The 15,323-nt window shown below is 41.6% G+C and overlaps 1 protein-coding gene across 1 annotated transcript in view; it reads right to left on the reverse strand.

Annotated features, from left to right (window-relative positions):
- The window catches only part of cntln (centlein, centrosomal protein), a 152,410-nt gene that overhangs the window by 43,210 nt on the left and 93,877 nt on the right, over positions 1–15,323 (reverse strand). The window contains exons 18-21 of the mRNA XM_036137579.1: positions 13,879–14,150; positions 6,971–7,168; positions 5,165–5,262; positions 783–909 (exon numbers count right to left, since the gene is read on the reverse strand). Of these exons, the coding sequence (XP_035993472.1) occupies positions 783–909; positions 5,165–5,262; positions 6,971–7,168; positions 13,879–14,150 (695 nt within the window). The remainder of the gene's footprint in view (positions 1–782; positions 910–5,164; positions 5,263–6,970; positions 7,169–13,878; positions 14,151–15,323) is intronic.

Here is a 15,323-nt window from a genome sequence, read left to right on the forward strand (position 1 = left end):
GCACTTTACAAAGTCAAATTCAATCATATTATACAAATTGGTCAAAAATTTCCTATATAAGGAAACCAGTTGATTGCAACAAAGTCCCGACAAGCTTGGGCTTGCAAAAGTATTCACACCCCTACACGTTTTTTTTTAATGCTTTTAGCTATTTTATGTGAAAGAGCAACCACAGGAAGGTAATATATTGAAGGTTAAGAGAAATTTTAGATGCTTCTTGCATTACTTTCTGAATAACAATCTGAAAAGTGTGGCATGCATTTCACAGCTCTTTATGCATGAAAAAGTAATATATATACTGCTGTTTCTCCTTCTTTACATACTTATACTTGAAATGTCTTCATTGAAAGTGGAACTAATACAGAGCTGTGTAATACTTAGACTTAGACAACTTTATTTGTCATTTTGTACGTATGAGTGCATACAGAACGAAATTTTGTTGCATACAGCTTATAAGAGTGTAGGGAGTTTCCAGCTGGAATAAGGCAACATTACAATATAAAGTGCAGCAGTGATCAAAATGTTAACATATAACAGTGCAGGAGAAAAACAGTGTGCCGTCACATTATGCAGGAGAATTTACAAACCATTTTTAATGTGCAAAATAATGGTGCAAAAATGCATTTCCGTTGAGTAAAGGGAAACTAAGAGTTCGGCAGAATTGGTAATGTCAGATAGCGATGTAGTGACGCAGATGTGCAAATGTACAGATGTGGTGCAGACTCCAGTTTATAGTTCAACAGTTTGATGGCAACAGACACGCCATAATTGTTTGCGCCCACCTTCTTCTCGAGCTCCTCCACCTGAGCCCGGTAACTTTTCTCCATCTCCTGCAGGAACTTCAACCGAGTCCTCAGGTCCTCCACCAGCTGCCGTTTCATGGCAACGTCTCGCTCCGTGTGGCTCAGCCTTAAACGAGATGCAAAAAAAAAAAACCACGTTATTCCCCAGCTGGCGCGGCCTCAGTCGCAGCGTCCGTCTACACACAGCCGACTGAACGGAGGAGACGACACACAAACACCGGCACACGAGCGGAGCTGGCAGGCGCAGAGTCCCAGCGCGATGCATCAGGCATGACAGCTCATTATGACAACTAAATACACTGGCATGCTGCTTGGCTAAGTGGAGGGGCGTAAAACGGGGATGCATGTATAATTCTAACTGGCATGTATTGGAACAAATGCTCTGGCGGGGACCGGCGCTTTAAGCGTGACTGGGGAGCCCTTTTTTGACAAACGGCGTCTGAAATCAGCGGCGACACGGCGTGAGTGGCCGTAACGCAGCGCTTTAAACGTTTATTATTTGATGCCTCGGTCACATAAACACATCAACAGGGAGGCGTTGTGCAGGGGACGGGCGTTTGTAAAGGAGACAGCCACTAAAAAGGCTGCTTTGTTTGAGAGGGGCTCCCTTAAGAGGAACAATGTCGGTGTGCCGTAAACTGTTTATGTCTCAACTGTTGAAAACACGCGGCACTTGTCACTTCCCATTTCGATAATCTCCTCTATTTACATGCTTAATGTTGCCGATTTCTGCAGAGAGGCCTTCTTTTAAGTGGTCCGAGTGTGTTAGCATGTTTTATTCTGTTTTCGTAAAAGGCAGACATAAGGCATTTTCATGGCTGTCGGTACCTCGGGGAGCTGGAACAAATAGAATAAAGATCATAAGGATGCAGTTAATTAAGTGGATTTTTTTTATTATTTTTTTTATTTCAAAGATGCAGTGGCTTCTCTTAGCCGACGCACACACCCAGCGTGTTGCGTGCGTGCGTGCGTGTTTTAAATAAACAGATGACGCAACGCTACGGCAAATGCCTCCGTGTGAGCAAATGTCCCCGTCTCTCTAGGTGGAGGAGAGGTGGAGGGTGGGCTGGTTAAATAAGTGTGAGCTTGTCCTATTGGAGTGACATTAAATGAAATGAGAGGGGAGTCTAGCCTGGGGACCTTGGGGGGGTGGTGGGGGGGTGGAGGAAGTAGCGCTGGCTGGGTACCCCATGGATTTGGCCATTAATGAGAAAACCCATATTGAACCTTTCAGATGACTGTCTGCTGTTGACTTAAAGACGGAGAGCAGCAATAAGCGCCCCGGCAGCTCCCTCTGCCCCGCTGCTAATGGCAATTAGATGGACAACATTTATTTTAGATGTTCTTTTTTTTTTTTTCTTTCTCTCCCACATCCCAAAAAGAATAGAGGATAAAAAAGAATGAGCGATACGGGGGGAACTTCTGCCGGAGCGTGTGATCTCTATTTATGAGCGTTAGTGGGAAGAGAAGACGAGGAGCCTCGCACTACATCCACCATCACTCGCACGTTTGTTCCCTTTGTTCTGCGCTTGTTGCCGATATTGTTCATCAAACATGCGTGTATTGTAATAACAACAGTCAGTGGTCTGAGGCGCGTTAGATGGGGAGCGAGAGAGAGCACTTTTCTGTGTATGTTGTTAGGAATGAGGAGAGGTCGGTGTTTCATGTGGCTGATAGACAACAGGGCTAAAGATGAAAGCAGCAGGTTCATAAATAAGGCAGGGCCATAGTGCCGGATATTGACTGAGGACATGCCGGTGTACTTTGAAATTCATTTCTTTTTTCGCCCCCCCCCTCCTCTTCTCTTCTTTAAGGCGAAGCAGCCTTGCTCCCCGTGTGTGTGCTGAGATGTATATTTCAGAGACGTCTAGACATGTCTTTCATTCTGAGAAGGAGTCCCTCCGTGGAGGCGCGCGGAGCGGTAGGCCAAGAAATGTCCAGAGTTACGTCTGTGTGCGCGAGAGCGACAAAAAGCTGAAGGAGACGCGGCGGATGTCGGCAAAAAAACAAAAAACAAAACAGAAGGTGAGGTGAGGGACGCTCGATCTGCTGGGCTGTGATCCATCGCGCTTTGGTCACACACAAACACACACATCCGCTGTGATCGCAAGACGCCCTGGATGTATTATTGAGAATGTCAGGCAGAGGACAGAACAGAGCGGACAAACACCACCAGAGGAAAGCCAAGTAGTTCTTAGTGCCTTTCTTTGAGTGCAAATCCAAGACGCAGTTCAGATCTCAACAGTTTCCCTCTGTGGATCGTCTACAGCTATGCATGGGGATTATATAATGCGGTGAAAGTGGAGCTGAGGCTGTGGCCCGTAGGCCAGGATGCTGCTAAGTGTGTTTTTTTGTTTAGTGTCCCATTAGGTCTCATTAGCTGAAGGAAAGACCGATCAACCATCCTCTGGAACTTTGTCATGACCACAAACAGCCTTCTGTGCGATTTTATGTGACAGATCAACACGAAGCAGCGAATAGTTATCAGGAGGGGAAAGTAACAAAAGACTGAAGCTTTTCAAAAGATTTCAAAACTTCAACTCTGGAGAATTTGGTGCGTAAGTGCATTCAGGTTTGTTTGGAGAACATCAGAAAAACAAACAGCATCCTGACCAAGGAGCCCAGCAGACGGTTCTGGTCCTGTTTAAAGCCGGGTCGGGTTCTACAACAACAATTTCAGCTCTGATCGACATCCCAGAGCTCTGACCAGCCCATCATCTGGACCTGGAGAGAGGATGGAGCGCCTGCAGACCTACCAGGATACAGACGTCCACCTGGACTGAGGCTGGACCAGGAGAGCATTGATCAGAGAAGCAGCCAAGAGGCCGATGGACACTCTGGGGGAGCTGCTGAGATCCACGGCTCGGGTGGGAGAATCCGCTGACGTCGTGCAGTCCACACATCTGGCCTTGATGAAAGAGTTGCTGGGAAAAAAAAGCCGTTGCTGACATCCAGCCACAGGAAGTCCAGTTGTTTTAGGGCAGGGGTGTCCAAACTTTTCAGTACATGGGCCAAAATTGTCAAGTCAAAGGAACTTGAGGGCCAAAAGATGAACACAATTTTTTAACCAATTTTTTTAAGTTTCATTTTAAATACATATATTAGTCAGAATTTCTGCAGGACATGAATGTGTAAATCATTGTAGATCCAAAGGTTGAACAAGGGGTTTTCCTCATTTGTCGTATTAAAAGATGGTCATCCACTTTGCTTATTATTTAGAATAATTGAATTTGACTCTTTAACAGCAATAAACTGAACTCTTTTAGGTCTAGCAATATAACAGCGGTATTTTGGTCAGTTGTTCTTTGAAAACACTTGCTGTTCTTAGCCAGTTTTAATAATTTAATTCAAAGCAGATTTTAATGCACCAAAGTCTGCATTTGAGTAATTAAATGTTATTGGATAGATGTTACTATGAAATGAAAGAGAACGTCAAAAGTGTGTTTATTAAAAGATGAATACTTTGTGTTGTACTCAACATTTTAAATTGCAGGATTTTTAAATTTTCTGTCACAATTTGCCCAAATTTAAAACTAAAATCTTCCATCTGCATCAGCCACCTGTGTTGGTGGACCAAATCATTCTTGAAATACAGTTGTGGGGCCACCCAAAATCTGTACAGGGGCCACAAATGGCCCCCGGGCCTCACTTTGGACATGCCTGTTTTAGGGGGACCAAGCAGTCTCAGGTCAGACATGAACAAGATTTAATTCTTTGCAGATCTCTTTGTGCGTTTAAATACTAAGGCTGAATAAAGCAGATAATCCACTGTGACACATGGTGGTGAAAGCATCATGCTGTGGGGATGACAGAGAAGCTGTTCAGGGTTGGAGGCCGGATGGATGCGGCTGAATACATCCTGTTAGACGCCGTATGCAGAAGACCAGGTGGAGCACAATAACCACACCATACTTACCCGGGTACTTATTTGTATAACTACTTCTAAATAAATCATCATTTTCCTTTCATTTCACATACAGCTTTGTGTCTCCATCCCAGAAAAGCCAGATAAAATAGACCTACGTTTGGGGATGTAATGTAAAAAAACAAAAACAAAAAAAACAAAGTTTAATGTTTTTGGGAAGCATTATCCTTGCTGCCCACATTAACGTCACACACATATTCCTTCAGTTGCTCCCGTTGAGCTGCTCAGGCTTCATGCTGCAGCAGAGAGCGGGCCGCCACATGGTGGGATCAAACACAGCAGATGAGAGCTGCACAGAATGCACCGAGACACAGAGAGACAAAGAGGTGCAGAAAGAAAAAGGTACATGGCAGAGCAACAGGAAAAAAAAAAAAAAAAAAAACGGGATGGTGAAGAGGACAAGCAGCACTAATTAAGACAAAGGTGTGGAACTAACTTGTCCTGCAGCTGGCAGAGCTTGTCCTCCTTCTCCTGCAGCTGTCCTCGCAGGGCTTTGTTAGCGGCCATCTGCTTTGTGACTTCGCCACTCGAACTCTGGGGAGAGGGCACACGGTACGAGTGTTTGCTAACGTGTTTAGAGGGGGGGGGGGGGTTACAGCGCGGCTGACGGCGGGTCAAGCACAGCATGCCGCCTCATTATAGTTACATTGGAAGGCAGGGAGGTGCTAAAAGAGGTTAAGGAGAATAATATATATATATATATATATATATATATATATATTAGACAGTGACAAGCATAAAAAGAAGCTAAAGATAAAAAAATAACCCAGATAAAGATAAAAATGTCTTGATTTTACACTAAATACATCACAGACTTGTTATCAGGGCATCAACCCTCCAGACCACTCAGGTCTTCTGGCTCCAGCCTGCTCTGCAGAACCAGAACCAGAACCAGAACCAGACATGGAGAAGCAGCATTTAGTTCCTACGCTCCACTGATCTGGAACAAACTTCCAGAAAACTGTAAAAGTGCTGAAAGTTCCTTTAAATCAAGATTAAAAACACATTTGTTTAGGATTGACTTTGACTGTTCTCGTTAAACTGTTTTAAACATAATTAGTTCAACTTTGTAGTCCAACTGTTTTTAATATTTGCTTTTAGTTTCTATTCTCCCATGTTTTATTTTGTTTCTACATTTTATTCCAACTGTTTAATTTCCCTACGTTTTAATCATGTAAAGCACTTTGCGTTGTCTCCGTGCCGAAATGTGCTACACAAATAAATTTGCCTTGACTTGATTTTTTTTACAAAACTCCTTATATCCCAATTTATTTTTTACTTTAGGAGTATCGAACACGTGTGTCAACTTAATGCCTTTAAAAGGACGTCACGATGAGACGGCAGCTTATAAAAATGCCGCGCGGTTAAACAAGCATGTTCACTTTGCTGGCGAAGACACCATCAAAAGCTTTTTGTCAGGCGTGCGCGCCTTCCCTCCCTCGCCGCGCCCCCCCCCTCCGTTAAGGTGTCACCTGCCATGACTTCCTCAGACGTGTGTACCGACAGCGGCAATCTGCTCGGTGACACTGATGAGCGAGCTGCTGAGAGGGCGATAACGCTGTGGCACCGCTCGCACCTCATCCCCGCCATGCAGGGTGCATCGCTGCTGTTGCCCCCCCCCATGTTTCTCATCTCTCTGACAGCTACTCTGAAATAAGATCAAATGCTATGAAATGCTAATTCATGTTGAAATCACATGCATTTTCAGGTGGTGTAAATGAAGAGGCTGGAAAATTTTGTTTTCTTTTTTTTTTTTCTTTCCCCTCCTCACATGATCTGAAAAGTAAAACCTCGACAGGGTTTCTTGCAGAAGCTTCAAGGACTTTGAGACTTTCAGTAAAAATGTTAAAGAAATTGATATTTGATGAAATCTAAGACATTTTTCCAACTAAAAATGCATGTTTAATCCTGCCCTGCTGGGCTGTGGCGCAGTGCAGCATGTACAGGATTTGCAACAAAAAGAAAAAGACCTCAAGATTGATTTAAAAAAAAAAGTGTATTCCTTTATAATTTAACTTTTGTTTATTCTTTTATGTAAATTGCAGATAACTCAGAGGTCCTTTATGAACACACAGACGGGTCTGAAATTTTTACGCTTCATTATTCATTCATGCTCCACAGAGCAAAAAATTAGAAATGAACACACTATTTAATACCATTATCCTATTAAGAGATTTATCCTTAAAGGCATGCACGGCAAGGTAAAGCATGAGGGTAGATGATTAACGCTGTGAGCACTAACCTTAAGTTTGACTTGCAGTTGTTTGACCTCCGCCTCCAGGGACTGGAGGGCAGCCGCGGTTCTGCCCTGACAGGAACACTCTGGTGCCGCGGGTGGAGGCGCGGCTTTAGGGGGGAACGCGGTCCGCTTCCACTGCTCAAGCTCCATCTCCAAAACTTTTTTCTGCTGCTCCACGCCAGCCAGGTCAGAGGTCAGCTTCTGCAGAGTTAGCCACAGCAGGATTGGTGAGCTAGTCATGACGGCGATAAGACAACTGAAAGCACGAGCTGGGTTTACTCAGAGCACACCGTAGAAATATTTATTTCTCTTATAGAGAACTGAAATGCAATAACGAGCTACAACACAATCCGTGTGACCGATTACAGACGGTCCTAATGAAGGAAACTGAATCCTATTACCTGCAGTGATGTTCTTCACAGCAACAGTAAGGCGAAGGCGACATTTATCTGCTCTAAAAGGTCTGTGGTAAACAGAACTATAAGCATTTTAAAGAAAATCATGTGTGCGTAAATGATTTATGATACGACCATAACATATCTGTTTGAGTGCAAGTTAACCGGGTAATCTTTCCTGTTTTTCTGACACGTCTCATTTATAAAGATCCATGATTTCCCAAACTCTGTCATTTTGCCAGTTTTTTCATGCATAAATAAAACAGTTGACTTTAAATGTAAAGATTTTAATACGGTGTATTCAGTATTCAGCGGAAGAACTGAGATTAGCAAGTATAAACCAAGTCCGTTTGTAAGTAAGCTGATTATTAGGTAAGAAAGTAAGTTAATTAATAATGATGTTAGTAATTTAGGAAATACTAGTGACATGCCTGTGCAAATTCTCAGTTATCCGGATCATCGTAACAGCAAACAAGCTTAAATCAGAGTCATCCGGACTTTTTCTTAGTTCTTTCTGAAAACGTTTCAACGCCTATCCAGGAGTCTTTTCCAACTCTGTTATTCTCAAGTTATTAGGTAAGTGAAAATAAGTGAGAAGAGAAGAGAAGAAATATTCATTAATAAAATAAATTAGTGGGTAAATAAGTTAATTAGCTCATAATTTAGGATGTAGGTTTATATAAACCTGCATGTAAGTCAGTAAAATTTTAAGCATAGGGCACGCTAAAGCCTCAAGTTAATATTTATTAATCACACCGTTCTTTGCCGTAATATTGTGACTTCTCTTTGCGTTTTAGGTTTTTATAATTGAAAATAAAACAGAAACATCTTAACTTTTTGGATGAAGAAAATTGTAGCTTAATTGTAGTTCAAATAATGCCAAATAATTCTAATAGATGTATGTGAATTGTGGAAATGATGCGTGTGCTGTAAAGGAAAAAAGGTGCAGGTTTTGTCATTATACAGACAAGAAGGTCCGTATAATGACAAATAAAAGCATCTTATCTTAGCTGTGATGAGCCTGCATGAAGAGGATCCAGGTGATGCCACTGCCTGGTGGTCACCGGAGGCCACTTCCTCATTTTGACCGTCACGTATAATGAAGCCGTCTGTGTTATTCTGCATAAACTGCATCAATGGTTCTACTGAAATCTTGATAAAACTTGTGTGACAGATATTAAAGTGAGGCCCTGTCCTCCTTATAAGGAAATACTAACTATAATCACTGCAACTTTGGCTCAATATTGAAATGATTAACCGATATGGTGTTGCGTCAAACATGAAAAATGCTTAATGGCACAAATAGGAGACACGATACATGGAATTACCTCTGAGCGTATAAAGTAAAGCTGGAAAACAGAGAGAAGCAACACACACACACACACACACACACACACACACACACACACACACACACACACAGACGAGTGAAACCACAGATTCCCATGGGTTGCTCTCTGCTCTGCATACATGGAGGTTATTGATATCTGGTTGCTGGCTGACACCTTTTAATAGAATCCCTCTTGTTTTACGTTTCCTCTGCTCCGCTGAAGACACACATGCCTCCTCCCCGGGGAGCGTGGGGGAGAGCGTGAGGGCGGCGCAGGGAGTGAAACGTGGGGATATGGCCCCAGTGGCAGCAGAGACCGAATTAAGAGAGGCATTGATGACACTTCCTGTAAGAAAAACTTTGATTTCACAGAACATTTTCAGCACTGGGGAGAAATGACGCTGCCGTAGACGGATATGCTCCTTCCTTAGAGTAGCCTCATTAGGAGGGAGGAGAGGACTCCTCACTTTCACACAGTCTTATAAGCTGTAACATAAGTTAACGACAGCAGTATAAATAAGAAAATTAGCATAAACAAATGGGTACAACCACATGTTTATCAAAAAAAAGAAAAAAAGAAAAAAAACTGAGCGATGTCCTAATGTTCTGTATTAAGTTTGATTGAGCTCACCCTTACTAATCATCTATCTATCTATCTATCTATCTATCTATCTATCTATCTATCTATCTATCAAAAAAGGCAGGCACGTCTTGGAACGGACCTTAGAAACTAATTCCAGTCCTACTCACCCTGATTTTGTCTTTCCTTCAATATTTGTCACCGTAAACATTTATCATCATATTAAAACATGGAAATATTAATATTTTAACGAAAAACATGTTTATTACAATTAATCCACCATGTTTCTGTTGATCAAAAGATTGCATTTGTAGGTAAACACGTGATAAAAAGTTTAGATGAAGATGCAGGGCATTGAGGAACAGGCAAACATCTCTGGATCCAGGTTCTGTAGTGAAATGTGAGCCGGCAGACGTGTAGAAAGGCTGATCAAGATAAACAGGCAGCAGTTTACGAAGCTATGTGCCATTTAATTTAAAACAAGGTCCTGTTGGAAAAGGAGACTTTGTGTCTCAGAGAAAGCTTTATAAATAAGGACAAAAAAAACTAATTCATTTAAAGGTTAAAAGTAAACGAAAAAAGCTAAAAGAGTACTTTTGGAGGTTTAAAGTATTTTAAAGTAACAAAAGTTGCTTCCAAGCATCTTGGACCTACCTATGGTAAGGTCCCTACAAATGCTTAAAAAGTCTGGTAAAAAGATCTTAGTGTATTCAGAAAACACACACACACACACACATACATACATACATACATACATACATACATACATACATACACACATATATATATATATATATTAGGGCTGGGCAAGTTAACGCGTTAATTTCGCGTTAATTCATTAGACTATTAACGGCGATATTTATTTTATCGCGCATTAACGCATGTCAGCTTTCAGTCAGTGTCAGTCTGCAGGCGCGCTGACTGCAGCGCGCTGTCACGGCAGCCCTCTCGCTCCCCCTCCCCTCTCGTACATGGCTCAGCGGCGCCAGCCAATCAGCACGCAGGCTCAGCCTGGCCCGCCCACTCAGCTCTCACACAAACTTAATACACAAACAGCTGAGAGAGAACGCAGCAGCGAAAAAACATGAACAGAGGAAGTAGCACCGTTCGGCTTTATTTTAATACCGTAAATGAAATCAAGCTGTATGTTTTGTAAAAAGCCGGTTCATTTCAGTGGAAACACAACAAATTTATCTAAGCACGTGAAAAAACATGAAAACGTCGAGCCACAGAAACGGAGAGAGGAGACGAAACTTCTCTCACTGCCCCGACAGACCCACAGACGTCTCTGACTGAGGCGTTTCAGTCCTCCAGGGAACATCCAGGTAGATCAGTGGATGGATGGATGGATGGATGGATGGATGGATGGATGGATGGATGGATGTTACTGGAGCCCACACATAACATGTAATTAAGACCTTGAAAGAACCCAGTACATATATTAAAAAGTGTTATTTAAGATAAGATAACATTAGCTAATCCTTTTTTTATCCCACGACGGGGAAATTAATAGGATTAAAGCAACAGGCAGGTGCACACAACACAGACAAAATTACATAAGGATTGAAATATGTAAGAGGTGGATTAGCGAAAAAACACTGAACATAACATTATTATTATTATTATTATTATTATTATTATTATTATTATTATTATTAAATTGTAATAATAAAATAAAAACCACAAAACCCAAAAGGTCAACAGTTTCATGATACATCAAGCTTAGGGACTGGCTAATATACAGCAGGTCAAAAAAGGCCATATTTTGGCTGCAGTGCTTGTTCTCTTATGAAGAAAAGATCAACTAGTGCACTAAATTCAATAGATGGGTTGAAAATATCCAGTATAAAATAAGTGCTACAAATGTTACAACACTTTTGTTCATATGGCAGCAGAACATTAAAATAAAAGTGCTCTTTACACTGCTTTTGAATTCATTCTTGGAGTTTGTAAATACAATGCGATTAATCGCGATTAATCGCGATTAAATATTTTAATCGTTGCCCAGCCCTAATATATATATATATATATATATATATATATATATATATATATATATATATATATATATATATATATATATATATATATACATACAAGTACGGCAAAATATTTTTCTTTCTTTGCTTCTTATTCTATTTTTGTGAGAAAATAAGTTTATTTTTTATTACATACACACTGGATAATATAAATGACCCAGTGTGTATGTATATATATGTATATATTCATGTTTTATGTTTATTGTAGGCTATGTGTATTTTAAATGAGGACAATTTCACTTATTTCATGGTTCAATAGCTTTATAAAATTAACCTGTTTTTAAAAAAGACAATGTGCTTAGAACCGTTTATGAACACAAGCAGCAATTTTGTTCGCCCTTCAGCTGAGTTTTTCCAAAATAGGCAAAATAAATAAAGATATGAAAAAAAATGTGGAAATTTCAGTATTGAAAAGTCTGAAATTATGAAAATGAAAATCTGGAACCCTGAAAACTAAAAGCATCGAATCACGACTAGTTCCTCTATTTTGCTTAAGAGGATATTATTACTCCTTAAACAACGCTTTACTTTTGTATGTCACACATTTCACAGAGCAATACTACGACTTAAATACTCATGATTATATGCAGTTTTCCAAGTTTTTAAATGTGTTAATTGGCAGCAGAACATGTAAAGAAAGAAACACTGGCAGCGGCGAATGACTTTATTAAGCAGTGAGGCAGGAGAAGAAGCAAAGAGGACAGAATGGCCGAAGGATCAGGAGACAGAGCAACACAAACAAGTCTCTGGGAACCTGCCATGCTACCTATCACATGATGGCCCCTGCGGAGCCTGTCCTAAGCCAATTACAAGCAGAGTTTTAGTTAGAGAGTTGGCCAGGACCGACTGGAACAAGTCCAAAGTCTATCACCTCTTGGCCTTTCCAGAGAGGGCAACAAGACCTGGCTTTGACCAGTCAGTCGGCTCCAACTTTCTCTGGTGGAGTGGCATTAATACTGCAGGAGGAGAGAGGAAACAAACAGGAAGACAGCAATTCCCTCCCTGTCCACTCATTCACTCCACTCTGTGTGTGTGTGTGGGTGTATGCGTGCCTCCACTGCTGTGTTTGAGTCTAAGGTCTCATTGGGCTTCAGCAATCAGAAGCTCGGTGGGTGCACTAAGGCCACTTCCTGGGTGGCAACGTAATGAAAGGTGCACTCTGACTTGTTTATACGAGTATACAGACTTAAAACTTTACAAAAAAAAACACCTAATTATGTGTCCAGTTGGTGTTTTCTGGGTGCTGCTCTGGCAGGATATTCACAGTAAAGCAATATGCTGCCCATCAGATTAAACATGTCGGTGTCTGGCGCTGTGAACATACGCTGATTTAGAAGGAGGCCCGGCTGGAAGAACAGGGTTTCTGGACAAAACGGTCTTGTGTTTAATTCACACTCTACTGAGTTACCTTGTCTGTGCTGGTAGCATGTTGGATAAATTTAACTGGGCACACAGTTTTATAAGTACAACAAGCTTTGAGACACTAACCTCAGTAGAAAGACACTGAGACTGCATTAGGAAAGGTTTGAAGTTATCAAGTTATCTGAAACTTCTGTCTTTGTATTACTGGGACTCAGCTCTCCAATCGACTCAAAGTGCTGATTGATAGATTAGAAAATGGGAAGGGATCATCTGGTGATCTGTTAAATTGGTTCAGATCTTATGAATTAGACTGGGAAATGAATGAGTTCCTCTAGGCTCCTTTCTAGGACCTGTAACTTTTCTATATTCCCTCTAGCTCAATTCAATTCAATTGTATTTATATAGTCCCCAATTCATGAAACAGGTCATCTTAAGCCACTTTCCAAAGTCAGCTTCCATCAGATCCTCCAGGTTGGTGAGAAAGTTTCCCCTCTAAGGAAACCCAGCAGGTTGCATCAAGTCTCTCCAAGCAGCATTCACTCCTCCTGAAAGAGCGTAGAGCCACAGTGGACAGTCGTCTGCATTGTTGATGGCTTTGCAGCAATCCCTCATACTGAGCATGCATGAGGCGACAGTGGAGAGGAAAAATCCCCTTTAACAGGGAGGAGAACCTCCAGCAGAACCAGGCAACTCAAGTTGTGGAGTATTACATTTCTTATCAAACAGTTGCTAATGACATTCAGTTTTATATCCCTGTGTGTCCTCATGACCACAGTGCATCACTGTCTTTAGATCAAGCTTAAAAAATAATTTGTTTAGGATTTCCTTTGACTGTTCCAACTGTTTTAATATTTGCTTTTAATTTCTATTTTCCCATGTTTTATTTTGTTTCTACATTTTATTCCAACTTGCTTTTATTCTTTTTCATTTTCCTATGTTTTAACCATAAAACATAGGAACTCCACCATTAAAGCACTTTGCATTGTCTCCGTACTGAAATGTGCCATACAGATAAACTTGCCTTGCCTAATGTAATGGTTTCTGCACTGGGCTCTATACGAATAGTATGAATGGTGCTACACAAGTAAACTAGTCTTGCTTTCTGCTCTCCTGCTCTGTGGCTCATTAACGATGTTCCCCACCACCACAAAAATTAAGACATTCCCAAACACCTGAAACGAGTCCTTCCCGTTTACATGTGCTACCTGTGTGAGCTGCTTGCTGCTGTGGAGCTGCTCCGTGAGAGCGCTGAGCTGCGCCTTGATCGCTTCATTGGCCCCTCGCAGCTCTCTGGCTACGAGGAGAGCATCTTTCCTGGCACTTTGCAGGATGTCAATGTGGCGCTGGAGAGACTCGACGCGCTGCTGCAGAGAAGAGGAGGAGCAGCAGCGCTGGGTCTTCATTAACATCCTCTTCTTCCTCCACCTCCGTTTCTCCCCTCTTGTCCCTCGCTCCCAGGGCTCATGCTGTTTATCGTCTGACAGGAGGAGAAACAGGCAGCTGCCTCAGAGGTGACGTGTGCAGGAAAACTCAGAATCTGTTTTTAGAAGCAGCAGCTGGGAGTTAACAGGCGCACGTAGACGAGTACATGTGAAGACTGGGATATATTTAACCGCTGGAATGATTCAGAGTTTTCATTCGTTACTAGTTCAATGGTCCAGAAAAGAACGCGGGTCAATGGCAAAATGAAAAGAAAATACTTTCAAACCTTTTTTTATTTTACAAAGAAAAATCTGAAAAGTGTGGCGTGCATTTGTATTCGGTCCCTTTGAGTCAATAAAACATTATTTTTCACTGCAGTTGAAAGTCTACCACATTATATATCAGCCTGGTTTATTTTTTTCCCCCATTCTCAAGTCTTGCCACAGATTCTCAATTGGATTCAGGTTTGGACTTTGACTAGGCCATTCTATCACACCATTATACTTCCATCAAAACCACTCCATGCAGCTCTGGCCTTAGGGTGGTTTCCTGCTGGAAGTGAACCTCCACCTCAGTCTCATGTCTAATGTTTCCTCTAAATAACCGGTACACACTGTGTGATTTTGGGCCGTCGCAGACGACAAATGTAGGAAAATGGTGGAGAACTCTTTGGTCGTGGCTTTAAAGCTGCGGTCTTATGCCGCACGGTGATACAGGTTCTAGGACAGCCATTGTTAGCGTCTTGCGACCAAAGATAATCTGCGATTGATAACTGTCAGTGTCAGATAATTAGAATGACCTACGCTCGCTGAACTAAGGACATTTTGCCCAACTCATTTTTAAAAATAATTTACAAAAGGACATTGACGCTTGATTCATCCAATAGGGATCTCTTTTATTTATTACTGGACTATTTTTTTTATTAAACTCGTGGTTTAGTTTTGAAAGGATTTGAGATTGTAGAGCTTGCGGCTGAACAGCGCGGTGCTGTAGATGGATGATGACGAAGTTGCTTATTGCCGTACGTCGTAACCGATGTGGTGGGAGGTGGTACAATGTGCACAGATGAAGCTTGACGTTGTACCAAAGTTTATTAGATCCACGCCATGTAGTGCCATGGAGTAGTCTTAGATAGCTAAAATCTCAGAGTACACCCGGCAAGTTTAACAAGGTTTTCCTTCAGGATTATCCTGGGTTTAGCTTCTTCCCCTCGACTCTGACCAGTTTC

This window comes from Fundulus heteroclitus, chromosome 5 (assembly GCF_011125445.2).
Source record: "Fundulus heteroclitus isolate FHET01 chromosome 5, MU-UCD_Fhet_4.1, whole genome shotgun sequence".
NCBI classification, from domain to species: domain Eukaryota; kingdom Metazoa; phylum Chordata; class Actinopteri; order Cyprinodontiformes; family Fundulidae; genus Fundulus; species Fundulus heteroclitus.